General features: G+C 39.4%; 3 protein-coding genes across 6 annotated transcripts; 2 read left to right on the top strand and 1 right to left on the bottom strand.

Moving 5' to 3' along the window:
• The first annotated feature begins 46 nt into the window (after positions 1 to 46).
• Positions 47 to 8,269, top strand: cenpu (centromere protein U). Of its 2 annotated transcripts, none has more exons than XM_066718188.1 (15): positions 47 to 325; positions 611 to 645; positions 737 to 791; positions 1,528 to 1,642; positions 1,966 to 2,287; positions 2,572 to 2,638; positions 2,768 to 2,974; positions 3,279 to 3,440; positions 3,674 to 3,737; positions 4,805 to 4,901; positions 5,291 to 5,366; positions 5,485 to 5,532; positions 6,204 to 6,265; positions 7,513 to 7,669; positions 7,813 to 8,269. In XM_066718188.1, exons 2-15 carry the CDS (start codon positions 641 to 643, stop codon positions 7,933 to 7,935), a joined length of 1,560 nt encoding a protein of 519 aa, XP_066574285.1. In that variant the 5' UTR covers positions 47 to 325; positions 611 to 640; the 3' UTR covers positions 7,936 to 8,269. The 2 variants fall into 2 exon arrangements, with proteins under 2 accessions (XP_066574285.1, XP_066574284.1); XM_066718187.1 differs by having other exon boundaries at positions 3,273 to 3,440.
• primpol (primase and polymerase (DNA-directed)) lies at positions 8,162 to 16,061 on the bottom strand. Of its 3 annotated transcripts, none has more exons than XM_066718184.1 (13): positions 15,709 to 16,061; positions 14,363 to 14,583; positions 14,130 to 14,224; positions 13,837 to 13,975; positions 12,994 to 13,141; positions 12,195 to 12,491; positions 11,906 to 12,068; positions 11,162 to 11,256; positions 10,849 to 10,935; positions 10,638 to 10,746; positions 9,960 to 10,042; positions 9,809 to 9,855; positions 8,162 to 9,156 (listed from the first exon to the last, which is right to left on the bottom strand). In XM_066718184.1, the coding sequence occupies exons 2-13, from the start codon at positions 14,543 to 14,545 to the stop codon at positions 8,857 to 8,859; spliced, it is 1,746 nt and encodes a 581-aa protein (XP_066574281.1). In that variant the 5' UTR covers positions 14,546 to 14,583; positions 15,709 to 16,061; the 3' UTR covers positions 8,162 to 8,856. The 3 variants fall into 3 exon arrangements, with proteins under 3 accessions (XP_066574281.1, XP_066574282.1, XP_066574283.1); XM_066718185.1 differs by lacking the exon at positions 15,709 to 16,061 and adding an exon at positions 15,684 to 15,706; XM_066718186.1 differs by having other exon boundaries at positions 9,068 to 9,156; positions 9,774 to 9,855.
• Positions 16,062 to 16,143: 82 nt separating this feature from the next.
• On the top strand, positions 16,144 to 27,198 carry LOC136764289 (caspase-3). The gene is made up of 7 exons (XM_066718189.1): positions 16,144 to 16,287; positions 18,678 to 18,762; positions 19,332 to 19,471; positions 20,246 to 20,374; positions 22,674 to 22,849; positions 25,071 to 25,185; positions 26,127 to 27,198. The coding sequence occupies exons 2-7, from the start codon at positions 18,683 to 18,685 to the stop codon at positions 26,354 to 26,356; spliced, it is 870 nt and encodes a 289-aa protein (XP_066574286.1). The 5' UTR covers positions 16,144 to 16,287; positions 18,678 to 18,682; the 3' UTR covers positions 26,357 to 27,198.
• The last annotated feature ends 795 nt before the right edge of the window (positions 27,199 to 27,993 follow it).

Raw genomic sequence — 27,993 nt, 5'->3', positions numbered from 1 at the left:
CTCTCGAAATGGAAGAATCTATTGCTTTTAATGGGGAGGAGGCAGTTCGAAACAGCACAATTTCTCATTTGCTTCTGGACAAGGAGGACTATTGAGAAACCGTATGTGTTATACATCTCTTTTCAGTAATGACTGCGTGTTTTACAGTATTGTGTTGTGGTAGATATGGTCAACTTAAACTGCATTTGTGCGGCGTCCACCCCCACGTTTTGAGCGCCGAAGAGTGAGTCGACCCGGAGGGTTTGGAATTGTTCGCGGGAGAAAAATATGAACAGCAGCCTGAGAGAGACTGGAGTGATAAACTGCAGTAAATACACAACTGGCGGTGAGTAACGCATCAGATTGTGCTAATCATAATAATAAAGTATCAACGTTAAAGAGAAGTATTTTAGTAATTTGACATGTCTTCTGTCGTGATGTGTTCATTGGTGCTGCTCAGAATGGAGTGAATACAAACTCATGCTTTATAGACCCAACAGAAACTGGAAACAACAACAGTGTACAAACATATACACACGATATTTAAAGTACATCTTCCCACTATATCAGTAAGGGGAAATGTTCTCAGTGTTTAAAGTTAGTGACGTTTTCCAACTATTTCTTCGACTAGGTCATAATCAACGGCCTGTCTGGAGCCACAATGAGGTGTGTAATTAAATATTTTAATTATTAACCATCTTCAAATACTCGAAACTGAGCCTTTTTATTCATGTATTTGTATTATTTTTCTAACCAGTGTCAAGAAAAACAAAATGGGCCGCATACTAAAAGGCCTTCAAAATGAGATGAGGGTAAGGAGTTTTGTTATTTATTTAGTGGTCTAATAAAAGGTCATGGAAATGCCCGACATTTTGTCATCGCTTTGCAGTTTTATAAACAAATGTATTTTTGACTAAGTTGGTGGTGGTGGTTAGTATAAGCGCTGTATTCATTGCACCAGTTAACTAACCATGTTAACATACATCAGTGGTTCACCTACAGTGTGACCGAGCTCTCAATTACTTAATTGAACCCTTAATTGAACTAATAATCAGAGCCTTTTCATTATTTGTAACAGTAGGGATTGTAAGTTAAGTGTAAAATTGAATAAGGATATTATTAAGGGACCAACATTTTTTCAGTTACACAATGTAAATAACCATGTAATCAAATTACTTAATTTGAAAGGGTTCAAATAAGTGGTTGAGAACCACTGACCTATACAATAAATCTGCAACCTGTTGTGTGAGACTGTAGCTTCTAGTGCTGTAGCAAGGAAACCAATGTACACTGTATTGCTAATTTCTTATACTTTAATTTCCACCAGGCTGAAAAGGCCATTAGTTGTATTTTATAGCATAATCATTTTCTCTTTCCTATCAGTCAAAGTATGAGTTCTCAAAATACTTAAAAAAACAAAATAATAAAGCAACAACTATATCTTCAAAAACTAAATGTATGTATGTATGTAAATATGTTGTATATTCAATATTATGATTTATAAGCCTTGCTGATTACTAATGTATCTTCACAATGCTTGTTTTGCAGAGTGAGCAAAGCATGGATCAGGACTTGGTCCCCACACAGAAGTATGTGTCCCCCTCATCCCCAAATGTATCGGCAATCCCGAAAAGCAGTTTTCTGGATGAAATTGAAAGCTACGGTATGTGCTCTCATTAAATGGCTTTGGTTGCAGGAACTACAGAACAAGACTGACTTTCTGAAGTGTGGCCTGTCTCTATGCTTTGCACAGAACTCAGATGAACAATGATGAACAATATTCTTTAAGGATTTTCACACACAAAATGCATTTGTGAGGATAAACCTTTGATTTCCCTCTGCTTTATTTGGGGAAGTAGAGGTAGTAATCCATGCCACTGTCCTTTACTTCTTTACTTCTTTAATATATATGATCTAGGTATTAGGTATGTACAAAAACATTTAGCTGTACACGTAATAGTTGTCTTGTGTGCCCATATTCTCTAGATGTCCCGCTCCACAGCACTGCGCTCGAGGAGGAGTTAAATACGCAGAAGGAAGAAGCGAAGGGACAGCGGGTGCCCAATAAGGTGGCAGTGACACAGAGGAAAGGGCAGGCACCGGGGCCGAAGACGCAAAGGAAGAGCCAAGCGAATCCTCTTACGACACCGAGGAGAGCCAAAGTATTGGCACCGAGGTCCTCGAAGAAAAGTGAGAAAGTTTCGAAGGAGCCGGAAAGTAAAAGAGAAGCAGCTCCAGTAAAGAGAAATGTGGCGACACGTCGGGAGACCACACAATCGAAGACCCCAAGAAATCCAAAGCGAACCCGGTAAAATTGCCATCTGTGGACCGCCGGGCAGGATCTCACCTGTGTGGAATGAAACCGTGATTCATGGGAGGGAAGAGTGGGACATTTAGTCAGAGATTGTTATCCAAAAGAGAAAAAGTCTGACAAAGTTTGTGTATAGTTCATCATGATAAAACCAAGTCTATTTTTTTGTTACTTATTTTAGTTATGATCTCTACAGTATTGGTAAGATTGGGATTTAAGTGTTATTAGCCTCAAACATAGATTGATTTTGCTTGTGATTATTGTTTTCGTATCATTCTCAGGCCACTGCGTGATGTTTCTGAGGAGTCTGAAAGAGACGAAGCGACTGATTTGGAAAATGTGCACAAAGTAATTATCCTCACTCCCTATTGGCTGCATCAAACTCGTCAAACCCGGGATATCCCTGCAGTGGTGTTCTTGCATATTATGGCCCTGGCTGCCTTTGCTGCTTGTGATGAAATTGTCTCTTCTTTACAGGCTACAGAGAGGCGAGATGCTGCTGCACCGATAGCGTCCCAGAGACGGCCAGGCCACAGCCGGCAGTCCGGGCCTGCGAAGGGCAAAGGGCCACTGCTCACTCCAGGCACAAAGGCTGCTGGGAAGAAATCCACAACACTGGCACTGCGCAAAAGGGGACGAGCGCCTTCTCCAGTCGAGGACTCCTCTGCGTCAGACAGCCCGGAGGTATTTCTCATGGTCTCTGTCGTACTGCGGAATGACATTGACATTATTATTAAGCACTTTGGTCGATGATTATTGTGTTTTCTGTGCTTTCCTCTCCTCCGGGTTAAAGATAAATTTACAAATGAACCAGAAAACGGAGAAAATAAAATAACGCAAGGACTTTGACACTATGCTAGCCTTATTTGCATTTTAATATGTGGAACCATACATTTAATTCCACTTATCGGCTGTTAACAGATGGCTTTAGACTCCCAGGCCTGGTAAAATCCTAAGTGCTACGTTTTGTGCTTGATCCGAGTCCCAGGACAGCCAGACTGCGGAGGGCAGCCGCTGGGGAAGTGGCAGTGGACAGCAGAGTGAAGCGTCTCCTGCTAAGAGACGCGTGAGCACCAAGCCTTCCACGCAGAGAGAGAGACAGAGAAGCCGGCTGCCTTCAGAGCCCAACACTCAAGATGACCATAACTTGGTATGAAGATACCGTCCCAACTCAGTAACTCCCACACCTCTGTGGATTTTAATTAATCTCTCTGCTTTGAAATTCATCAAGTCTGGCTGAGAGTCATTGACTGTGTCAGAGGTTCAAGTCCTAATCAGTGGTTTAATTCTCAGTTCTGTACACTTAATGAAACTTAATGTATTGAATCCTTCCTTCTGTTCCTGCTTCTGTGATGAATCGTGACGCTCTGCCCCTTTCTGCAGGAGACCAAGCCTCATAAGAAGAGGGCAAAACCCCAGAGAAGGAAGTCTTCAGTCACACCCACAGGTATTTTGAAGATGGTGTCATGAGAAATTTTACAAATTCGTGGAAGGCTGGGGATTTCCAGTCTCTGGGTTTCTGTTCTGAAATCCTTCAAACTCTGTTTACATTTGTATTTACATTATGGATCTTGAAGAAGTTCTTTGGATTGATATTGTCAGCACCACTCATGGTTTAAAAATACCCAAATCAAGTCCCCATGTTATAATCTCTGGTCCAGGCTAAAAAAAAAAAAAGAAAAATCCTTTACTCTGTCTGTGTACGATAGTTTCTTTCGTCCAGTAATGAGTCTGGTTGCTCTCCTTTGAACTTTCCCCAAAGCAGTGATACCTTCTAGCTGAGCTCGAACAAATGCATTACTCACACTTCCCTTGTTGGAACCGGTTTATAATTATAGGACTTGCTCAAGCTCTGATGGGACTGGTTCTTATTCTATACTTTCATGTTTAGTGGATGGGACAGGATAGTTATTATTTTGAAATGGCCTAATCATATCTTTCTTTGTATATTGTCTTCAAATCTGCAAATTTAAAGCAGCTTGACTAACAGAAATTGTCCTCTTATGAACCCGGGAGAGATGCAGACAGACACACATGTCCTGCCCCCCCAAAAAATATATTTTCGTTCCAGATTTCACAATGAGAAATTGCCTTTGTGTGCGAGATCCTATTTATTATCTTATCAGATGTTGCATACTTTGTTCTTACTACCTGATTTTGAGAAGTATTGCACAGACTTACAGGTTGAGTTAGCATGGTATTGTTTAAAATGTTTCATCAGTTTGATTATAAAGGAGAACTCTGCTTGTAAATCTAAAACGGATCAAATGGCTATGCAATGGTGATCTTATCTCCCTCCCTGCTGTTGAAATCAAAATCTGGAATTTGCACCAAGGATAAGACAGCATCAATAAGAGAGTATAGAAAATCACTGGAGCTCAGTTCTTGCTGTATTGTAGCGGCTTGTTAAGAACACAAAGAAATTAAAAAGCTATCCCTGAGGTCCTGATCAAGAGATAATGGATAATGGAAACTCTATAGGTTTTATATTTTGTTTTTTTGTTTTTTCCCCAGAAACTGCCAGTCCCTCCAGAGTGAAGAAAAATCCCAAAGCTCTCTCGGAGATGGACGTGGTGCTGGAAGCGTTCCGAGAGTGTGTCTCGGAGTATACGTAAGTGGGTTTATCATGCCTCTCTCCTCGTGATTGATTCACACTTTAGGTTTTCCTGCTGGTAATTATTATTAAGTATCCAGTCATTTAAACTCTACGTTACTGTTTAAGGAAACTTGTTGGTACCGAATTGTGCTAAATGTTTGGCATCAGCAGTGAGAGGTAGGGTTTGGTATAAAATCATAACTGCAGGGCCATGCAGGGTGTTTGTGAGGCAGGGGTAAGGTTTCAATTGACATGAAAGAAAACTACACCTGGAGACTTCAGAAGTTGGATGAATTGAAGTACATCCTTAGCACATGCAACTGGATACAATTAAATCACTATTATATCGGGCAAATAGATGAATTTAATGTATTCGTTTCCTCTAACTCTCCCGTTCTGTGTAGGGAGACCATTCCCACGAGTGCCAAACATGCAGCTGAATCCTTTTCCCGCAGGGTTGAGGCAGAGCTGACTGAAATGGTGAGTGTATATCGATCACTGACATCCGTTCTCCAGCATTGAACTCAGTCTGGTTTGGCACAGTGTTAGTTGCATAGTTACATATCTTAATTCTGTATTAAACATCTCTATTCTTCAGATAACTATGACAAAGGAGCTCAATTACATGGAACGGGAAAAGCGCAAGGTAAAGTTAATTTATAATCCAGTGGGAAGGTTTTTTTTTTACAAACATTTTGAAGCATTATCAGTTGTCAAGACCCATTCTGTGCAGCAGGAGCATCCTGTCAAATTTGTAAAGTAGATTTGTTTTTTTTTAATGGTCATTTTGTTTTGGTATAGACCCTTCTGTGCAGTCATTTGCATTTAAATACATGTGATCCCATGGCTGTCTGGGACTTGTCTGAGAGTGCAATTTAAATCAAAGGTGGACAATATAAACTGTAGTAGCTTTCTATTCTGATATACCTTGTTTTCAAAATAACTATCTTACAAAACTTTTTTCCTGGTTTTCCTCCCCTCTTGAAATGTCCTTTTCCAATACTACATATATTTTGATCCAGTGGCACATCAGCATTCAAGCTATTTTATGAATGTATTATAGAGTGGAGAAAAAGATACATATAAAGCAAAAACCTCATTTTACTCTGGTGTGTTTCCACAATTGTAACAACATGAGACTGTCTGGGCCACATTAGAAAAATATAAAATGATTTGATGCCTTTGAAAATAAAACTGAAATTGCCACAAAGTTGTTGTTTTTCAATTGGTGAATTCTTTCAGGAAAGATATGGCTATTGTCTTATGTTCAGGGGCTTGTGTTTACTGTTAATGAAGCATTTCTCAATTTTCTTCCAGGTTAACATTGCTATTAATCGTAAACGAACACGACTTCTAGAGGTAAAAAATGAATTAATAAGGTAAGCAAATGTGCAGAGCACTCACTGGCTAATTAAATATATATATACACTGATTAATAATGACATCCTTTTACTTATGTTTTAACCAATATCTAGCTGTAAAACCAGCATAAAGCTGTGCCAGGTTAACAATGTCTGGGTTTGCATGCTGGTAAATAAGTAATGACAATTAAGGTGCTTGACTTATTTATGGCTGGTTGCCGTTTTAAATCATTTTGGTTTATGTTTGAAAAACACTAATCAAAATTCATGACAAAACATACAGGTTCAAAGCAGGCATTGTTAAGTGAATCCAGTATGAACTGACAAATGTAATCCAGCTGTACCACATTAAAATAAATTCTGAACCCACTGCGATGACGGTCATTCCATTATTAGTCAGAATCCCAGTCATGGATTATTCATGTCAAGCATGTTTGTAGAATGAGATGAGCAATATTCCAAGCACCATATGTGGTATGTCTTGTCCCTTTGTTCCCCATAATGCCCTAGGAGAAGTTATAGATGAGAGGTCATTCAGCTCATCTTGTTCACTTGGCTTCTAGTAGCTAATTCAACCCTGTTTTTTATCCAGTCATTTCTTGATGGAAACTAGTCCGCTTCAACTACATGTTTAAGAAATATGTTCCATACCTCCACAACTCTTTGTGTAAAGGCGTGTTGCCTACATTCAGTCAACTGCACAAATTCTTAATTTCCTCTGGTGACCTTTCCAGTTTCAATGCTGACCTTGTATTAGTCTTTTGGTTTGGGCTTTGCTTATCTTTGGGCTTTGTCAGCCTTTCCCAGAGCACTTGAAGATAGATCATAAATAACTCATCACCTTTTTGTGCTTCAAATTAACCTCTTCTGAGAAGCTCAAACGCTTAACTGTACTGTCTTGCTGGAGATCTACACTTTTCTTAAAATTGAAAAGTGAATCTATCATCTCATATTTACTTCTTGTGAAATACATAACTTTCCATATAATGTACCTCAAAGGAGAACTATCAGTTTCTAAATTACTCCATATGCCCTCTTATGTTGTTAGGATTCAAGAAAAAAAAAAGTAATGCTAAAATCATGAATCGTATTGTCATAGAGCAGCTAAAACCTAAATGTCTGCTTTCCCACATTGCATTTCATTGGAATGAAGTAATTGACCCACAGCGCAGCAGCATGTGCGGATTTGGGATTTAATGCTGTGCTGGTGCCAGTGTTTCTCAGCCGATTTTCCCCCACTGACCTGGAAACTTAAACTGTTGCAGGAAGAAAGCAGAGCTGCGGAAACTGCAGAAAGAATCGGATCAGCTGACCGAGAGAGAGACCCACCTACACAAGGGCACCGCGTTGCTCACAGACCTGAAGGCCCTGCAGACTAAATACCTGCAGCACAGGACGAGTCATCCCCAGGAGAGAGAAGTGGTGAGGAAGTGGGAGACGCACTGCAAGTAGCTAGGAAAAAAACTTAAGCCAAGTACTAATAAAACACTGCAGGGTTATTCTTATGATTGAAACACTTTGTTTGGTGTAGGAGGACTGATATTGAAATGCTTCTGTTCCCACAGTACGGTGCTTCCAGCCTCCCGTCTCTGCTCTTGGCATCCCGGACTGTACTGGGTGCTGAAGGGCAGCTGAAGAATATCAATAACAATCTGCAGCAGGCGCTCAACCAATCCAACGTGAAATAAACTCTCGCATATCGCAGGTAGTAACTTGGACTCTGGTTATTCATTGTTTGCCACGGCTTAAGATAATTTCCCTAGCAGCCTGTACATCTTCTTGCTCACATTTCTGTATGTGTCCAGGCAGCCACGGAGGGTGAGGGGGCTATTGAGAATGAACTAATGTATTTATTCGCATTAACTTCACAAATTAGGATGTAGAATAACTGTAAAAGGTAGAATGTTGGCCTCATCCTTTTAAAAACATAATAAAAACAATATGTACTTTATTAAAACTTATTGCACTTCTGTACACCACACAGATATATTAATAAATAATGATTATTTGTGGTTTTGCTAATAGCTTTGTGATTATTTTTGTGTGCAAGTATAGTCTTTGATTTACAGCAAGACAATCTTAGGCACAGATGTTTTGAAAATGAAAAATGCAATAGAAGATCACAGAATGAATTTTAAGGTGAGATTCAAGCCCGTTATGAAAACTGGAATACATCAAGTACATTAACTTATGATGCACATTTGAACATGTTTAAGTTTAGCCTTGCATATAAATATATATATATATATTTCAGGAACTAATGGTTTTAAGGCTTGTTCACTGGAAATATACATTTATGATTGATCCGAAATGTGAATATTTAGTGTTATACCCATCTTTTACCTTTTCAAACACAAATCATACTCCAAAGGCTAACTAGGTGCCCATGAGTACAAATTCCTTTTTGATACACTTCTTACTTTAAGACAATACTGAGAAATGGGTTAAAAAAGGTAATCATTAACATACGCTTAGATAATAGATAAGGGAATATAAACAATGTGAACATTAAAAACTGAGCAGTGGCTAAAAGACGAATCCAGTATCCAAGCATTTACATAACTATAATAGGACCAAACGCTTGAGCTGTTAAAGCCCCAGATACAGTTTCACTTTGTCAAAGACTCATACTCAGTCAGCGTTGTTAGTAAAAGTTCATCTGGGATTTCCTCCGCCTGTGTACTGTCACGGCGTGCGTGTGTTCTGTACAGAGAGACTCTCTGCTCCACGTCCTCCAGAGCCTCAATATAAGCCTGGTCGTCAGGCCAGTCCACCCCGTCTTCAGAACGAGCCCCAGACGGAGGACACTGTACGTGGGCTGCTTGGGTCTCGCTGTCCTGAGACTGGAACCCCTGGCTTGGTTCAATCGTCCCAGCCTCATCCATAGCGTACGCAAAGTCCCCTTCCTCCTGTAAGAAACCGAAACTCAGGGTAAGCACTTCAAGTTGTTTTACTGTATAGTGTGCATCTAAAAGATCCCCAATCTTTAATTATTAGATACAAATTCTTAATGCATCTATTTTAACCTTTTAGGCTTATTTTAAAAAGCTAGCCGCTGAGGGAACTGAGATTTGTATGGGAAGCTCAACATGCAAGATGTTTAGTTGTGTGATTTTAATTTCTGTCTTGGTAATGAGAAGATAAGTGGTTTGCTTCTAATGTCATAGTGTTTCGATTACATTGCACTTGTGTATACTGTATTCAACTACGTTAAGCTTTAAAACTGTCTCATTATTCTTACATCTGCGGTTCCACCATTTTGAAGTTTTATATATGGGTGTGCTTACTAACCACAGCCAGTATGCAAATCTGCTCGTATTACCACAGAGAGGTCCTCATCTGATCTTTAAACCAGTCTCTATTTATATTTGCAGGGCACACCACTGCATTTGAATGTTGCCTTGCTTGTGATCTGTATCCGTTTCACTGCCAGCAATGCACAAATGAAACTATAGCTTTCCTGTTAATGACATAAGGGTGGGGAACTGACCGCTGTGCTTATGAGACATAGGAAGTCAACACTGACCGCAGCATACTTCACAGGGAGTGACCACAACATACCTCCTGCATGAGGTAGCTAAGACACACTTCACGAGGTAACGGGAAACCTGGAGGGACACAAAATAAATAAATGCATATTTAAAACTGAACTCCCACAATGATACAAGCCAGAAAATGTGCGTTACTTTACGGATGGGGGAAAAACACATACTTGGAGATCTGTAATTTTCAGCTCTGCAGACAGGATCGTGACACTTCTGATACCAAAGCTCTTGTTTAAGATCCACCACAAACCTAAGAATACATTACATTGATTAAATAAAGTGACACTCTGTAGACCTCTTTTCAAGTGTGTTCAGTTATGTTATGGCAGTAAACTGACTACTACAGCGCTGTATGTAAAGCAGTCAGACGTCCCACAGCAAATAACTAAATATGGGTTCATTTTGTCCAATAGTTTACCCCACTAGACCATATAACCTCAACAAATGTGTCATTTGAACAGAGTTTGATAGTTTCAGTTAGTAATAAGTTAATAACCTATTTAATTTGCATAATGCAAATCAATTAAGTAATTAGGAGTAATTCTTCAACTCAATGAAGACAGGCCTTTGTGATTGTGTTTCAGTGACTCTGTTACACTGTACAACAAAATGCAAAAGCTTTGCGTGCTGTATAGGATTCTCACTTCAACAAAGAAATGCCTCACACTTTAAACCAAAATGTATTTCATTAGCAGCAGCAGTCTTCCTGTTGATGTGGACTTGTTTCTGCCACTCAATCCTTAAAAACAGGAACCTATACATACCCATATATACTGAACTATCATAGTCTACGCTCAGGAATGAAAAATGCATGTTTTAATTTAAAGGAAAGACGTCCCACTCACATGATATTGTTGCTTTTGTGGAACCTGTCCACATTGTGACACCAGCGGAACTTCACAATGTCATAGACGAGAAGCTCTTCGGAAGAAAAATAGTTCCACTGCCTAATGCCTGGGGGAGAAAACAAACAAAACATACTAGTTCAGGTGGAATTCTGTGTACACCCACAGCAGGGTCAAATAATACAAATATTTTGAAATAACAGTGCCTTACTTCCTTGAATGCCGTCTTTCTTCACCAGAGACAGGACAAAGTTATCCACTTCTGTGTACGGGGAGTTCAGAGCTCCTGTAACCAATGCTGAACACACAGGACAGCGTTCAGCTACACGGGCATACAGCACAAAGCTGCAGACACGACTGCCCTCTGCTATTTTATTTTGTATTAAAATGCAATTAAACACTTTTACATTCATTTAAAAAACATTAACCATAACATTAAGAATAAAAAGGAAATAAAATGTCTTATCACATTACAAAATGTGAATGTAACCACTTCCAGGTAAAACATCGCCAGATGAAATGACCTGATTTGCAGGCGGGAAGCAGAGATGAGGGGGGGTTCTGTGCTTTCTTCGCCTCTGCAGTGTCACATGTTAGGATCCTCAGATTCTCCGAGAACCTACACGACGACAACAAACACTGTGTCGTCGACAAGCGTGTGAAACAGAGGGCTGTACCGTGCAGTTCCTGTTTTACCTGTTTTCATATTTAATCTAATGGCAAGGGAGACAGGATAATGATTTAGTTTTAATGCCTAAGTATCTGATGTGGAAATATGATATACCAGTTTTCAACAATTCAGTTGTTGGTTGTGCTGATTTCACTCAATAAAAACATTTAGTCACAAAATAAACAAACAACATTAGCATGACTTTGGCTAAATCCACAGAAGTTTAAAAGTGTCGAGTCATACACAGACTGCTTGTGTAAGCACCCATGTGGTTTGAAAGCACCTGCTTATGCTAGTCTTGAGTTATACGAACAGCTATTCCACTGTATGTCCCAAGGTGTCTGTTTCCTGTTTGTCTGTTTCCCACCACAACTGAAATGACTGGTGTACTTTCTTACACTCAGTCACAGACCTGTGGTGTGATTGACACATTTCCTTCCTTGTTTTGTAACACTATTTTTGAAATGGTAACCCATCTGCATCTTTCCTACATTCTACAGGGCCAACATTAGAGCTCATTTTTGGGAAGACTAATGTAGCTTGCTCTGGCAGATCTAACACCACCACCACAATAGTCGCGAGGGGTTTCAAAAACTACCTAACGTTGCTGACGATTGAGGACAGAAATACTTGTTGTTCTTCTGAGACACGCTGGTGAGCCTTGGGGACAAATCTGTTGTCTTCTGCCACGGTGAACGCCACATTCTTCCCAGCTTTGGAGGACTTGTACAGCCGGAAATTTCGGTTCTTTGTGTAGACTCCTGTTGGGTAAAGAAGACTGATAATAAATTACAAACTTTTCAAAGTGAAGTCTCTGAAATTCAGTCACATCTGACTAGAATGTAGTACAGTCAGAGAAAATGGGTTCCATGGCTTTGGGGACATACCAAGATCAATGAACAGCTGATCCCTCCCATTTTTATCTTTCACAAACAGGAATGCCAAGTCAGCTTGATTGGACGACGTGGCCTGAAGATCGCCATTTCTCTTTCTTTTTGGTTGAGGGCTCTTCTGTATATCTGCGTCAGGTTTCTGCACATTTTCAACAGGTGAAAGAGGAGGCCGGTCATTTGTAGAATTTATAGGACAATCCTTCTGCTTTGGGGCGCCATCTGTCAACTCATGGTTTCTTCTCCTCTGCAGTTCCTCAAGTGCAGGTTGTAAGATCTTGTTGATAAAATGACCTTCAATTGAAAGCAAAGCTGTTCACATCAACATATTTGATCCAGTGCCACCACAATGGAGTGTGATCATTTCTAAGGGGGCATATTAAATCTGCAATCAAGACGTTATTACTGGTACTTCCCATGATTGTGTGTGGCAGACTGACATCAGCTGAGACCGGTTGCATGGACAACAAAGAAGGGGAATTTAGTTATGGTTTCAGTGAAGAAAATTAGTGGAAGTGTTAACTAAAGCTTGCCATAGATTAATTCAAAGCACTGTACGAGATCTACAAGTAAAGTAAGGACAGAACTTGCTTTTTTCGACAGTCATTTATAATACAACTATTATTAATACGTTCCCTATGTTGAAGGTTGGATTGTGTCAATTTATATGCAGAGTAACATTATTTGGGCTCTCTATTTTGTTACAAAAAATCCAAGGTAATTTCCCACGTGTCTTTGGTATGAATTCATAGGTGCTATAGTGAAGTGAAAGCACACCGTCCAATCACACACATACCAGCCTGCACGTTGTCTTTAAAAGCTGCATTCGGAAGCAGGAATATTAGATGTCGACTGAACTTTTCATCAGTACTGGAATCCAAATTCAGAACATCCTTATCCGAGCACTGAATCCCATAATCCTCTTGCAGTTTCTGACGCACATACTATAAAGTATAAAAAAAATAAAGACAGTTTAGCAGAAAGTCAATTAAAAAACGATATTATGTTCTGCCAGTTATGTATTTCAATATACACAGCCTGTATAGCAAAGCACATTTATGGTTTATATAATTAAGATCACTTAACAGACTCTCAAATTATAATCTAACCATATTAAGTATCACAAATATTTGCATCTGATGCAGGTAGTTGCAGAAAAATGTGCAAAGTATCTGATTTTTGGGTGAAGGTATTATTTCCTTAGCCACAAAGAGAAGAGAAGCTTCTCGCTAATTGGTAGGAGACTGACCAATGATGTGCTCTCTTGTACAGCATTTAATGATGCATCATGGGAAGAAAGTAAAATCAACAAACTATAATCCTGGCCATAGTCAAGATAAGATATTTAAAGTGCAAGTAAAGTGCAAATTACAAATTGTTGCCCCAATGGCAATTTATTATTGGCACAGGTCACTGTCTACTACTTGTAGAAAAACAAACACATTTTCTATTTATAAAAACAAAAAAAAACCATAATAAGCATAAATCATATGAATTTGTGACCCCCTTTTTAATGGGGTGACCCAGGGTTGGGAACCACTGGTTTAAAACCCTTACTGTGACAATTTCTTGACTCAATATGCTGCTTTCCTTTCTAAGCTCTGCTGTTTCTGCACAAATATAATCAGTGTTCCCATACCTGAGTTAAGGAGGCTACCATCTGTTTTCCATCCAGTCCTTTATTAGATGGCTTGTGAAACTCTAAATCAAAGTACAGTTTACACACTGCACCTTCAGGGATTACTTCATAGCAGTGCATTAAAGACTGTCTGTAAGTCCTGTTTCAATTCAAAAAAAGTGCAATGCATAAAAACACATCTCAGTGTATAGGTTGGCACTAACAATGCAATAAAACAATCAAATCACAAATAGTACGGTATATCCGGTGCCCTGTCTCATCCGTTTTGTTTGAAGACTGTGCAGCGTACCCACCTGTAGTAGTGCCAGAGCTCAGTGTAAGTTGTCACGAGATAGATTCTCTGCCCCATTTCAGCCGGGTCGATCTCGAGAGCAAACACACGAACATCCTTTTGGGGGGAGAGGAACACAGAAAATTTATTTTTCTATTCACAGAATAACATTTAGAAAATACATGTATAAAAGTATGTGTGTGTTTGTGTATTTGTGTATATATATATATATCAAGCCCATCCTTAGCAGCTTACCTCCTTACAGCTTTTGGTGAAACTGAAAGCCAAAGTTTGACGCGGAAAGACTCTCCACACTGAGGAGGGCTGCCATGGCATTGAAAGCCTGGGTTTATATAGCGAGGACAGGGGCCACTGCTGGTACCACTGTGCCAAGTGCTCGACCCGCTTCACTTTCTCTGCCCACTTGGTCCTAATCATCTTTCATCGACAGGGGCTCCAAAAGCCATTGACTTAGCCTAGAAAAGAAGGAGGGAGGCAATCACATGTGAATTCCTTCAGAGTGCGTCACTGGGAACATTTTGTTGTTACAGTGAAAAAACTATGGAGCCCCAGGTGACACAGGCCTAGTCCCAATTAAAACTGCGAATAACAAACGTTTACCCTATACCATTGTTTTTTTCATTTGTATTTACACTTGCACTGGGCTAGTTTGTAGTTTGGGGTAAGTTCAGGTTAGGCCATAGATGAAAAAATAATACAAGATACACTTGTGGGCACTGATTAATTAATTAGTTAACCGGAAGCACCAATTAGTATTTATGTATTTATATTCGTGTGCCAGTGAATTAATAGTGGCCACAAAACTGTACCAAATCTTGCCTACAAGTTAACGTAATGATCCACACACTTAAACTTTTTCACAGTTAATGGAGTGTAAGCGCGGTCAATGCTTGTTTCTGCCAGTTATGCATTTAAAAAAGAGAAATGTATAGAAATGCAAACGCTAGTGTTGCAGTCTCAACTGAGCAAAGAGCTGATTTCATCATATTAACTGTCATGAAAGCCAGTGGAGGCCAGTGATCACCCCTTCAATTATTTCATGAAAGCTATGTTGGTTAATTATCCTATACAAACTGATGTCAGCTTTATATGTAGGTCACTAGTCCTTTTTGCTCTTTTTGACAAGGTATGTATGTGTTGTTTGTTGTGTAACTGTAAACTACTCATCCATTTTGAGAATAGCATGAACATTCAAATGGTTTTATTATTATTATTATTATTCCCAGATTATTTAACGTTATTTATTTTCTAACTTTAAGTTTATATCTTAACTTTAAACTTTTTCCCAAGACAAAATGTAACAAATACATTTGGCAGTAACTGTTGACAAATCATACAGAGGAAGATCATTATGTTTTTCCTGTGCACACTTGACTGTGCTGATGGCAGTGACAGACGCTGCTGCTAGCTCAGATCACTGCTAATTACAGCACATTTTACTGCATGTATTTGTAAGCCTGTCGAGTGTGTGAACGTCGTATTAATACAAATGTAAGCCTAATTTTAAGTCTAAACATGTATTTAGTATTATTTAACAAATACATATAAAACATACCGGACATCGAACTTCTCAAACTTACCGCGAAAGGGAAACGCCACCCCAAAGCATCATGGGAACTGTAGTTTATCCCACACTCAAAACTACGCTCTCCAGACTTTGCTCCACCCACTAAATGCAGACTGCACACTCACAGCAGCAGAACAAGAGAGAAGTTGCTGTGGGAAATTGTCTACGCCAGTGGAAAAAATTCAAACATCCACCTGTAGAGCATGAAACACTACCCTTTTAGCAGAGACTAGGTATTAATCATGACACTACAGCTGGGAAAAGACGTTTGTGTGGTATAAGCAATATATTCAATGACATGTATACATTAATAGCAAGCCAAACCCATGCTGAAAGATGCACAGATGCGCAGATGCACTCACAGCCCAGCTCAGCCATGGCGCAGGAGTTGCAGCTGCTGTGTTTCGGTTTGCGTCATCTGGCGTGGTGACGTCAAGGCGCAGGGCAGGACTCTGGCGTAAACAAGCCTTTGAGCATCGTGTGGACGACGGTCTTTTGTTTCACATGAGGGGGAGTTTACTCACAGGCTGGACTTGTACAAGTGAGCTGAAAAACACAGCAGCTCGACACGTCTGAACGGAGCAGCGTCGTAGTAAGTACTCAGTCTTTGTTCACGCACTACTGGCACAGGATATCGCATGTGTTTTCCTCGCTTGCTGTGGTGTGGTGTGTAAATGGAGTGGAGTCACTTGATGTTCCTAGTTTAAACTTACTGAAAATAGTCAGAAATAATGTATTTGAGGTTGGAGACTAATCTTGTTTTCCATTTTCGGTTTAGATGTGGTTAGTGTGGTGTACCCAATATATGGCATGTCTTCTTTCGTTATTAGAAAGGTGTGCACAGTTATTTCCAGTGATGGACACAACCGTTTGATAGTATTTCACAAAGCAAGATCAGAAATGTGTGTGGTTATTGATTTAACGACGAGTTTCCTTGTGTTGGGTTGACCTCTCGGCCGGATGATTCAGGTACTTTCTCTTTCTTCCAGGAAGTACACTGTGGCACAGCACTTTGAACGTGTTTCACTTCTGCTAACACGCACATTACGTTACTATTCTTGAAAAACACACATTAGGAGCTCTGCTAGAGGAGAAACCATAGCTCAAATACATATCAGTGTATGAAAACGAGACTTAGAAAGCCAAATCATTATTTGCAAGCTGCAACATACACAGACAGGTTCCCCAGATAGCTACAACCAATGACCAGCAGTCTGTTCCTGTATAACTTATGTGATCTGAAGTTGTGCAAATCCTTTCTCTATTGATACCCATGTAGGTTATTCTTAATTTTTAATACAATTGTATAAGACTAGTACAGGTGACACCATGATGCAACTCGTCCTAACTGGTAAGACTGTTGCTCTGTTGATAATTGTAATGTATCTGTAGATCAGTATGAGGTGAATAACCTGGTGCTTTGCAAAATTGGGATATTTGAAATGAACCATCTAGTTATCAAAACAACAACCAGAACCAACATGCTTTTTATTTTCTGCTCTTGTAGTTGAGCAGCTAGCTGTACACTTAAGCACATACCATAGAGTACAACATATAAGTTGATGTAATATGTAAGAGAAACAATACAGAGGAAAAACAATATGTTAAGCTATTTAAGTAAATACCTATTTTAATTGATTTTAAATTCAAATTTGAGTCCTGCGATCATTTGTCAGTTGTTAGCACATAATGAGTTAAATTATTCATGTCCTGCTTGAATAATTTGTATTGCAGTTATAGTGTGGGTGGGTCATGTGACTGTTACCCTGTGTGTGCTAGTCAGAAACCCTTAGTGCATATTAAATCAGCATTGAGGAGAATGATGAAACCATGCAGGGCAGCATGTATCTTTGTTTTAAAGTGCGCTCACTCCTTTATTAGCCTATAAAATCGAAATGTACTATTTATTGCTTTCACCTCCTGTTTTGAAAAACTTGGATATCAAACCCAGTGAGCACTATGCACCTAATTTAGTGTGACCAGTTGCAGATATTTCAAAGATCAAAATCAGAAAATCATTTGGCCTGATTACATGAGGAATGCTGATCAGGTGAATTGATTACCTTGTTTGTCTTGTACTGTAATTACACATCAGTATCTGTCTTGGGAAATGTGGAATAACTGAGGCCCTACATGTTAATGTCTTTCAATTTAATGGAAAACCTAAAACCCTGTTTGGTCTCAAATTGTCCCACTGATCAATATGGTCTCCTTAAGTTACTAAAAGGGAGGCTTGGTGATTATTAAAATAGTTATTAATACAAGAGTTCTGTAATGCTTGTCTTGTGTTTAATACTGTGTATGCATTCCCCCTCTTATGTACTTAAATTCCATTTTGATAAATTTTTCATTTTTAGTCATTGTAATGGATTGGTTTTCCATATACAGCATTTCAAACTCAGAGGTTTGTATTATCTTCCTAATGTGAAAAATCTCTGAATTCAAAAGACGAAAAATTAAATCTCCTTAACACCCAAAAATAAATAAATAAAATAAACAGCCCTATTAAATTAGTAAGGAATAGGAGATGAGTTGACTGTCTGTAACTGTTTCATATGTCAGCAGATGCATTTTACCACGTGATTATAACCATTTAATCTTGAGAATTTGGCAAACGGTCTGAATAAAGTTGATTCGTCAAGTCATAAGCTGTAGTGGTGAATTCCTTTTGTATATTTCAATAACCTTTCAATATTGTTTTGTACTTGGATATGAAACCAATCTTGTGACCTAATTTCTGTGTCACGCAGGGAGCTGCCACAGTGTGTTAAGTGATAACCCCTCAGTCTACACGGGGAGTCATGTTGCTGCCTGCTCCTGACAGACAGTGACATCACCCAGTCTGTGCAGCTCCTATAGGCTGTGCCATGCGTTGGCAACTAAAGATGCGGAGACATGTGCAGGCTGTCTCCACCGCCTCTCGAACACAGGCTTAGTGTTGGCTGAAAGGAGGTTCACATCAATTGCTTTTGTTTGTTATAGATATAATGTCAGACGTTACGGACGCCAAAAAGGTGGCTGGCTCAGGTGGGGATGCTGCGGATGCTAAGCCTGTTAACAACCAAGGGTAAGGTGATTTGGCTTTGTTTCTTCATTATTGTTAATGCTGTTGGCCTGCTGAAACACTGATACTCCTCAAAAGAGTTCTGACCCAAAGTAATTAAAAAGTCTATCGAAACCATTTTACAAACATCAGCTTCTGCAATGCTGCTCTCTTGGCTGCAAGAGTATTTAATTGAAATTTGTTTCAGGAAATAAATATGTATATTGGTCCTCTTTGGTACTTGTTTTATCAGTAATGTGCTATTGGCATTAAAGGTATCGGATCATTGTGACTTTTTCAATGCTGGACGACTTTTCCAGAGGGAAGCGAAAACGTCAACACTATAGCCTATATGATGGGGATGTACTCCATGCAAAAACCTGTGTGAGGCTCTCAGGTCAACACCTGCAGTCCTACAGTATGAAGCTCAAGAGATCATGAATGATTATTTTTCCTTTGTTTTAATTAACTTGCGTTTGGAGTAAAATGTAGTGAGCAATAATTTTTTCTTTAAAAGTGTAGCAATACTCTAAAACAAATATACTGAAGGAATGCATTTTAATAGTAGATGTTTTTCCACTTACTCCCATTAGATCAAATCAACAATCCAGTGATGGAGCGTTGCAAATGGATGCAAAACCACATGGGTCACATTCCTATAGATACAGCATGAACTATCCAAGCATCGGCCAGTGCATCATCATTAACAACAAAAACTTTGACAAGAAGACGGGTATGGTGCTGTGCTGTTTCAGTTAGAAAAATTACATAGTTTTTGGTATTTGTATAACAAATTGTATACACCATACTGACTGACAGCTTTTTAAGTGTAATAATGTTCTTGTTCCATGCTGGGTTGTAAACTCAAGTGTTATCATACAACAACAAAAACTCAAGACAGACGAATAGGGCTTGACGTTCAATGCTATAAACAAGTGTACATTAATAGTCAATGGTGTTTCATATTTGCATACTTAAAAACCCAACAAAACAGCTAGGGCCTGGTTTTCTGATTTGTGATCCAGTTAATTAATTAATGGATTTACAAAACTGATTCTCACTTTTATCAGATAATGTAAAACACTATCAAAACATATTAGAATAATTTAAAGTGACTCAAATGCTTCCAGTGAATGACTGACATTTCTTTCTGATGTATTAATATGACCGAATTAATCAAATGTTACATTTAAGCTTTGTCAGTTGTTTAAACCAGTTTCTGTCCTTTGTGATGTTTTCTTAATACTAATCTACCAAATATCCATTCTGAACCACAAACAACACATGGTATATTCCCAGAGTCTGATATCTGATACAGCACTGTATGGCCTTGGATATTTATTTTGTGTGTGTGCAGTGTTAGGCTCCTTGCTTAGCTTAGTTTCTAAAATAGGATGTCTTCTTACTAAATTACTTTTTATATTTACTTTACTTTTTATAATGTTTATAATGGGCGTCAGAGGGAAAATGCTTGACTGGTGTTTTTCTTTTTGTGCATTCTTCTTAGGGATGAATATCCGCAATGGAACTGATGTGGATGCTGGGAATATGATGAAAGCGTTTAAAAAGCTGGGCTATAAGACAACGGTTTACAATGACCAGACATGTGACCAGATTTCAAAGACCTTGAAGAAAGGTCAGTGTTCACCTTTTGCCATTGAGATATGCATTTAAACATCCCACCTAACCTGACAAAAGTGCTTCAGACTTTAAAGGCTGCACATTTATTTGAAAAAGGCTTTTCATTATTATCTTAAATTAAGTTGTATGTTTGGTGACACAAGTATCACTTGGCAAGAGAGAGGTTTGTGGCTTACATGTAGTATTGCTAATGATGGGTTAGTTATCGATTTTGATAATGTAGCAATATTTAGTCCTAATGCTGCAGTGCTTGGTAAATGGTTATACATTTTGAAGCTCCACAAATGAGTACATAGTGCAGCAGGTCAAAATGTCATTACAGTACTGATGCACTACGGATAACACGGCAATGGCATCCGGCTTGAATATGTCTTGTTTACATCTGTACTTGCATTTTCTCTTCATTGAAGTGATGTACAAACACTGAATCAGCCTCTATTAAAACATCTACTGTGGTAGTCTCTTCACTTCAACATTTTTTTTCTTCCATTGTTTGGAACTGAATAGTTCTGCAGCCCTATTGTTTAGATCCTCTGGCACACTGTGTCCAGTAAGTGCCTGTATGCTTGCAAAAGAATAACAATCTGAACCGCTGCAAATAAATAACTAGGATCATTTATTGCCAGGGCGTTGCATTTATGTTCAACTGGACTTTGTAGCCCATATTCCAGTCCCCCAAGCCACGCCAATATAGCCTCACCTCACAGCCTGTTGCAGTACTGTAATAATTTAAATGAGTCATTCTACAACTACTAGTTACGTGCACTGATACAGAGGTCAACAAAGTGATGTCCATAACACTTTAATCAAGTGTCCATTGTATTCAATAGTCTGACAGACTGTGCATCAGTTAAACTGTTCTCTGGGAACGCTGGTGGCGAAACAAATACTGGTGTATTTTGAAATTACAAACATTTCAGATCTTCCAGACGTATTTCAGCCCACCGTTCATTTCTAAATTCGAATCGCTCTTTTAGATGACTTCTAGTCTATTAAAGGGAAACTGTAGTGATCTGAACTGTTTTATATATAATGTCTATTGTATTCTGTTCAGAGTAATTTGAAAGGAATCTACACATTCGTAGAATTGTGAATAGTCAGCTATCCATTAACTCCAAAAGGACGTTCTCATATAGAGACTGACATGATTTCATATTGTTGTATATCTTTCCCATATTGATGATCCTTTTCACTACTTTTAGCTAATTGTTTATCATACTGCTAGCATGTTTACCATTTAGATAAGTTTATAAACGGGCTTTGTTTGGTAAACATTTTGTGTTTTAACAGAAATTACACATATAACGACGTCAGAAAGTGAAGCTGGTTATGTAGACTTCCATTTGTAGCAACCCTTCTGTGACGATTACCCACATTTATGTATCTCTGTGAGCGATGATGGCGGCGAGGTAGAAGCAGGGCACAGAAATCTTCTCGGCAACCCTACTGGTCTCCGGCACAGGCCAAGAGATGCCAGTCTGCATTCTTCACTGTGGATCAAATAATTTGAAAGTACAGCCTTAAGTGTGACCTGATGGCAATGCACACATGCCAAATGTATTTACTCGCTGTTTTTCCAACTTTCTGGTCTTTTATTACTTTTCACTGCAGTTGCCCTTTAATAATTTTTCTCTAGTCATCATTTTGGCAAGCCTGAAACAAACATCAAGCATTTTTCTCCCCCTCTGGTTCTTATTTCCTATTAAGGCAAACAGAAATGGAGTCTTCTCACACTAGATCATTCTTCTTACTTAAGGACTTAATGTGTTTACATTGAAGGCTTGGTTTTATGTCTTAAACCGTTTTGAATAAAGAGTGCCTGTGTGATCGTTCTGCCTGCCTAAGAAATTAATCTGATGTGACTGTATTTGGTTTGAGATCATGTGGTCATGTCAGACTACAGTGCTTAACTAAGAGTCACTTAAATGCATACTTTTTTACATTACAAAAAATTATCAATGGCTAAAGAACTGCCTATGATATCATCATAAGCTTTGAACATGCATTATTATGCTCCTGACCACCTTCAGGTTCATTTTTAAATCTGAAGGAAACATAATTTTGAGGAATTCATGTGAAAAGTGACTCATGTTTCTGACATTCAAAACAATGACTGCAATGATACTGCAATTGTTGAGGACAGTTCTTCATAAAAAAATAAATGAATGGGAACACTCGGAGGGGATTTTGTCTATGTGCACAAACGCATGTTGAATGCCAGTACAATGGTATTCACTGGCCTACTGCACGGTCATCTTACACTTTCCATCCATTGCCATTGTGGTGTCCTGCAGTTGCCAGCGATGACCACAGCAACGCAGCGTCCTTCGTGTGTGTGCTGCTGAGCCACGGGGATGAGGGGGTGCTGTTCGGCACAGACGGCAGCATGCCCTTAAAGGGGCTAACCGGCTACTTCAGGGGAGACCACTGCAAGACGCTGGTCGGCAAACCCAAGCTCTTCTTCATCCAGGTACCGGAAGGCCTCCTGTCAGACCCGGAGGAGTGTGCTCTAACTGTAGGAATTATTACTACCGACCATTTTATAACGATTGATCACAACTGCACAATCAGTAGTCTGTGTAGACATCCTGGTTTGTACCTGTTATCCAGCAGGAAAAACAGTTGAGTCACTAAAGAGTCAATAAAGTACAGTGAGGGGAAAAAAGTATTTGATCCCCTGCTGATTTTGTACGTTTGCCCACTGACAAAGAAATGATCAGTCTATCATTTTAATGTTAGGTGTATTTTCACAGTGAGAGACAGAATAACAACAAAAAAATCCAGAAAAACGCATTTCAAAAAATTATAAATTGATTTGCATGTTAATGAGGGAAATAAGTATTTGATCCCCTATCAATCAGCAAGATTTCTGACTCCCAGGTGTCTTTTATACAGGTAACGAGCTGAGATTAGGAGCACTCTCTTAAAGGGAGTGCTCCTAATCTCCTCTCGTTACCTGTATAAAAGACACCTGTTCACAGAAGCAATCAATCAATCAGATTCCAAACTCTCCACCATGGCCAAGACCAAAGAGCTGTCCAAGGATGTCAGGGACAAGATTGTAGACCTACACAAGGCTGGAATGGGCTACAAGACCATCGCCAAGCAGCTTGGTGAGAAGGTGACAACAGTTGGTGAGATTATTCGCAAATGGAAGAAACACAAAATAACTGTCAGTCTCCCTCGGTCTGGGGCTCCATGCAAGATCTCACCTCGTGGAGTTTCAATGATCATGAGAACGGTGAGGAATCAGCCCAGAACTACACGGGAGGATCTTGTTAATGATCTCAAGGCAGCTGGGACCATAGTCACCAAGAAAACAATTGGTAACACACTACGCCGTGAAGGACTGAAATCCTGCAGCGCCCGCAAGGTCCCCCTGCTCAAGAAAGCACATGTACAGGCCCGTCTGAAGTTTGCCAATGAACATCTGAATGATTCAGAGGAGAACTGGGTGAAAGTGTTGTGGTCAGATGACACCAAAATCGAGCTCTTTGGCATCAACTCAACTCGCCGTGTTTGGAGGAGGAGGAATGACCCCAAGAACACCATCCCCACCGTCAAACATGGAGGTGGAAACATTATGCTTTGGGGGTGTTTTTCTGCTAAGGGGACAGGACAACTGCACCGCATCAAAGGGACGATGGACGGGGCCATGTACCGTCAAATCTTGGGTGAGAACCTCCTTCCCTCAGCCAGGGCATTGAAAATGGGTCGTGGATGGGTATTCCAGCATGACAATGACCCAAAACATACAGCCAAGGCAACAAAGGAGTGGCTCAAGAAGAAGCACATTAAGGTCCTGGAGTGGCCTAGCCAGTCTCCAGACCTTAATCCCATAGAAAATCTGTGGAGGGAGCTGAAGGTTCGAGTTGCCAAAAATCCCCCTCAAAAACATAATGACTTGGAGAGGATCTGCAAAGAGGAGTGGGACAAAATCCCTCCTGAGATGTGTGCAAACCTGGTGGCCAACTACAAGAAACGTCTGACCTCTGTGATTGCCAACAAGTACTAAGTCGAAGGGGTCAAATACTTATTTCCCTCATTAACATGCAAATCAATTCATCACTTTTTTGAAATGCGTTTTTCTGGATTTTTTTGTTGTTATTCTGTCTCTCACTGTTAAAATACACCTACCATTAAAATTATAGACTGATCATTTCTTTGTCAGTGGGCAAACGTACAAAATCAGCAGGGGATCAAATACTTTTTTCCCCTCACTGTATATCCTTGTACTTTCCCATATTGATGATCCTTCTCACTACATTTAGCTATTTGTTAATCATACTGCTAACTAATTATTCTTTCTATAGTAACAATCCAGATGTTTGGATAAGAATAAGAAACTACTTTGACCTCCCTGAATAATAATGTATGTATGGTGCTTGCAAGGATGATTGTCAGTTGTGTTACATTAGTTTTGTCCAGATTAGTGACAGACTGTATTATTTCAGCCTCCTGGAAGTACTATTCTTTGTTTCATAACAGTTTTGATACCTTGTCGATTTCTAAGATGTGTTTAAACACATCTGTTTGATACTGTGTTTGTATTACATGTGATGTGGGGAACAAGGTAGCTAGCAGCCATTCCCTAGTGACTGACTAGGTGATATTTATGCAGCAAATGACGCAGCAAATCTTGCTGATCTCCCTGTAACTGTGCTTTGTTCATGACTGTGTGCACTGACCAGGCCTGCAGAGGCACTGGACTGGATGCAGGGATTGAGGCCGACAGTTCAGACGCTGGCTCAACGGAGAGGATCCCAGTGGAGGCGGACTTCTTGTACGCGTACTCTACAGCCCCAGGTAAGCAATCCGTTACTACAGCAGAAAAGCAAAGATAATCTGTTTACATGAGGGAGGGCTCATTATACCTCTGCCAAGGTTTGTTCTTGAGAGTTTCTGCAGTGAAGTCACAATTTGAGCCGTTTTGAAAACAAATTGCAGGTAAGTTAAAACCTGTTAAAAATCCAGATATGGAGAGTCTAAAGTTGCTGGTGTTACACTGTAACAATTATAGTGCATTGCTCTCCCACTTGAGTTCTGGAAACCAGGCTGAATTATCTGTCACAAGTCAGTCTACACATTCAGTGTCGGATCCATCTCTTCTACACTCCTCCAGGTCTTTAATTGTTTTAGTTTGTTTAACAATCCGGTGGCTGGTTGCTGTTTACTCTGCACAGTAAAACTTGTTCTTGTCTAACCTGTACTTGTAACCTGTTACACTACATAACTAACTTATCTGAATGCATGACTTGATAGTTTTAAATTATACTTTGAAGACCTAACCTTGGGAATGAATTTTCATAATGGGATCCTTTTAACGGTTTTCTGCATTCAGTTCAGTCAGAAAGACCTTGCTTTAGGTGTATGGTTGCCAAATTGTTGCAGCTTAGCTATCTTAATCCTTATGGGTTTCCAATGAATGACTCAGTGAAACAATCTTGGCATAGACATGTTTAGTGCCAGATAAATGAGCATTGGACTAATACACCAATCACGGTAATGTTGATTTTCCAACCCCATCCATGACAGGTTTAATCAAGCAAACACATTCATTAAAAGGTTCAGCAAGCCTAAACAGACTAAATGGTAGAAAACACCAGGGCCAGGACTGAACCGTTCTGCTGCAGGGAAATCGAAGGCAGCTAAATGACATGAAAAGACTGAGAGAGAGATGTATCAATTTATTTCTTGAATGGTCTGGGAATGTGCTCTCCTACAGCCTGCCCTGTTTGTCATTAAAGGTTACTACTCCTGGAGAAACACAATGAACGGCTCCTGGTTCATTCAGTCCCTGGTGGAGATGCTGGAGAAGTACCACAAGGAGCTGGAGCTCATGCACATCCTGACGAGGGTCAACCACAAGGTGGCACTGGAATTCGAGTCGGCCTCCAACATCCCCGGCTATGATGCGAAGAAGCAGATCCCTTCCATCGTTTCCATGTTGACCAAGGAACTGTACTTTTCCCACTGATGATGAATTAAAACAAGATTAAGAAAGGGAAGCTGACTGGGTCCATTAAGCTTTAGGGTTCTGTTTTTAAGCATTTTTTTAATTGTAGCTGGTTAATAGTGATGGTCAAGGTGCAATGAAGATAAGACCGAAGAGTCTGTTGACACCTGGAGTGTTATGCAGTTTTCAGCAGGACTGCGTTTCCGTTTATAATTGACGTGTTTGTGATGTTTATATCTTTCTGCTTTTTCAGTCGTGCCACTGGCCTTTGTATTGGGAGACATTTGAGAACCTTTTCTGAATGTATTTTGTAGCACATCATTCTTATACGTTCTCTGTTTTATATCCCATCATCTTTCTAACGATTTTGTACAGGACAGGGGCGTAGCTAATCTCCTTTCTACAGTGCAGCTAGAACTTCCATTCAAGTGACTGAAAAGTGTGTCATTCGATTTCTTAATCTAAGACAATAGACACAATTTTATGCATTAGCAGGATATGCATTTGAAAAAAGCTGTCTTGATGGCAGCCGAGTTCCTGTTATATACACCTGGTCAGGGAGGAATAATCCTGTTGTCGATGGCCTTGATTCAAAGTGCTTTTTATATTGTACCAGCGAAAGGATAATAATGAGCTAATGTGATGGTACAGATCATACAGAGGTGTTCAGGGAAAGGCAGTTGTGGAAATTCCATCCTTTGGGTCATGAACAAGGGATCATTTTGTGCCACTCTCAACTGAATTAAAGCTGTACACAAATAAACACCTTTACAATCTCGAGCTGTTTTGAAAAAGCCAGTTCACCAAACATGGCATGTAATCGTAGGTGTTTTGTTTTTTAAATAAAAGAACTTTGACTTTCATCTGCCTGCTGTTCTTCAGTTTCCCTCTAATCCCTGCATGTGTTGATCTGAATTCCTGTGCAGAGCTGTGCATGCTGTTTTTTCAGCCTTTTACAGAGAGTGCAGATGCAACCAAAATGGCATTGCATGTCTTACTTTACATTAATCTAATTTACTTTATATTAGATTCCTGTTACATGGGCGTTATTCCTTTATTTTAATTTTTTCAACACTAATCTGAGCAGGATAAAGTAAATGAAAAGCTATTCTAAGCACATTGTTAATCAGGGTACAGGATGGCTATAATATACTGTGAGTCAACATCTACAACCATATATTATTATTATTATAAGTGCAGTCAGAGGGAAATCACAATGTTCTTTTGTGGTTTGGACAGTTGCATTCATTAGTTTCATTTTCATGGTTGGAGTGGCCTGCTCTTAAATAACATTTTATTCCACATCAACCAGCCTCAAGTCAGAATAACATTCTGATATTTAAATAGTTGTTTCAAGGCTCCTGTTTCCTCTTCCCACAAATGCAATTGCAACATGTCTGTGGCTTATATGTTGTATTTTAATGAACTGAAAACCTCCCTTCAACCACAAAGATATTGCATTAGTAACATAATTAAAGTAGACTTTTATAGTTATTGCTTTTTAACAGCAAAAACTTCATATGAAACTATCTCATAAAACAAAATTCCATTGTTTGTTTTTCTGAAGTTTGCTTGTGCAGTAGGCAGTGTTGTCCCCATTCATTTTCATTTTGAAAGTCATGACAGTTGTCGAGTGAACAGTGTTTTCACTGCTAATT

This window comes from Amia ocellicauda, chromosome 12 (assembly GCF_036373705.1).
Source record: "Amia ocellicauda isolate fAmiCal2 chromosome 12, fAmiCal2.hap1, whole genome shotgun sequence".
Classification (NCBI taxonomy): Eukaryota; Metazoa; Chordata; class Actinopteri; order Amiiformes; family Amiidae; genus Amia; species Amia ocellicauda.
Note: the sequence above shows the minus strand (reverse complement) of the source record. Positions and strands in the feature narration are given on the sequence as shown.

Coding starts and splice junctions, on each gene's coding strand:
- LOC136764289 (XM_066718189.1), top strand. CDS start 18,683: ATGTCAGACGTTACGGACGCCAAAAAGGTGGCTGGCTCAGGTGGGGAT. Junction 18,763..19,331: donor AAGCCTGTTAACAACCAAGG/GTAAGGTGATTT, acceptor TACTCCCATTAG/ATCAAATCAACAATCCAGTG. Junction 20,375..22,673: donor TTCAAAGACCTTGAAGAAAG/GTCAGTGTTCAC, acceptor GGTGTCCTGCAG/TTGCCAGCGATGACCACAGC.
- cenpu (XM_066718187.1), top strand. Junction 3,441..3,673: donor CTCAAGATGACCATAACTTG/GTATGAAGATAC, acceptor CCCTTTCTGCAG/GAGACCAAGCCTCATAAGAA. Junction 3,738..4,804: donor GTCTTCAGTCACACCCACAG/GTATTTTGAAGA, acceptor TTTTTTCCCCAG/AAACTGCCAGTCCCTCCAGA.
- primpol (XM_066718184.1), bottom strand. CDS start 14,545: ATGATTAGGACCAAGTGGGCAGAGAAAGTGAAGCGGGTCGAGCACTTG. Junction 14,225..14,362: donor TCACCAAAAGCTGTAAGGAG/GTAAGCTGCTAA, acceptor TCCCCCCAAAAG/GATGTTCGTGTGTTTGCTCT. Junction 9,157..9,808: donor TTAGCTACCTCATGCAGGAG/GTATGTTGTGGT, acceptor GGTTTCTTACAG/GAGGAAGGGGACTTTGCGTA.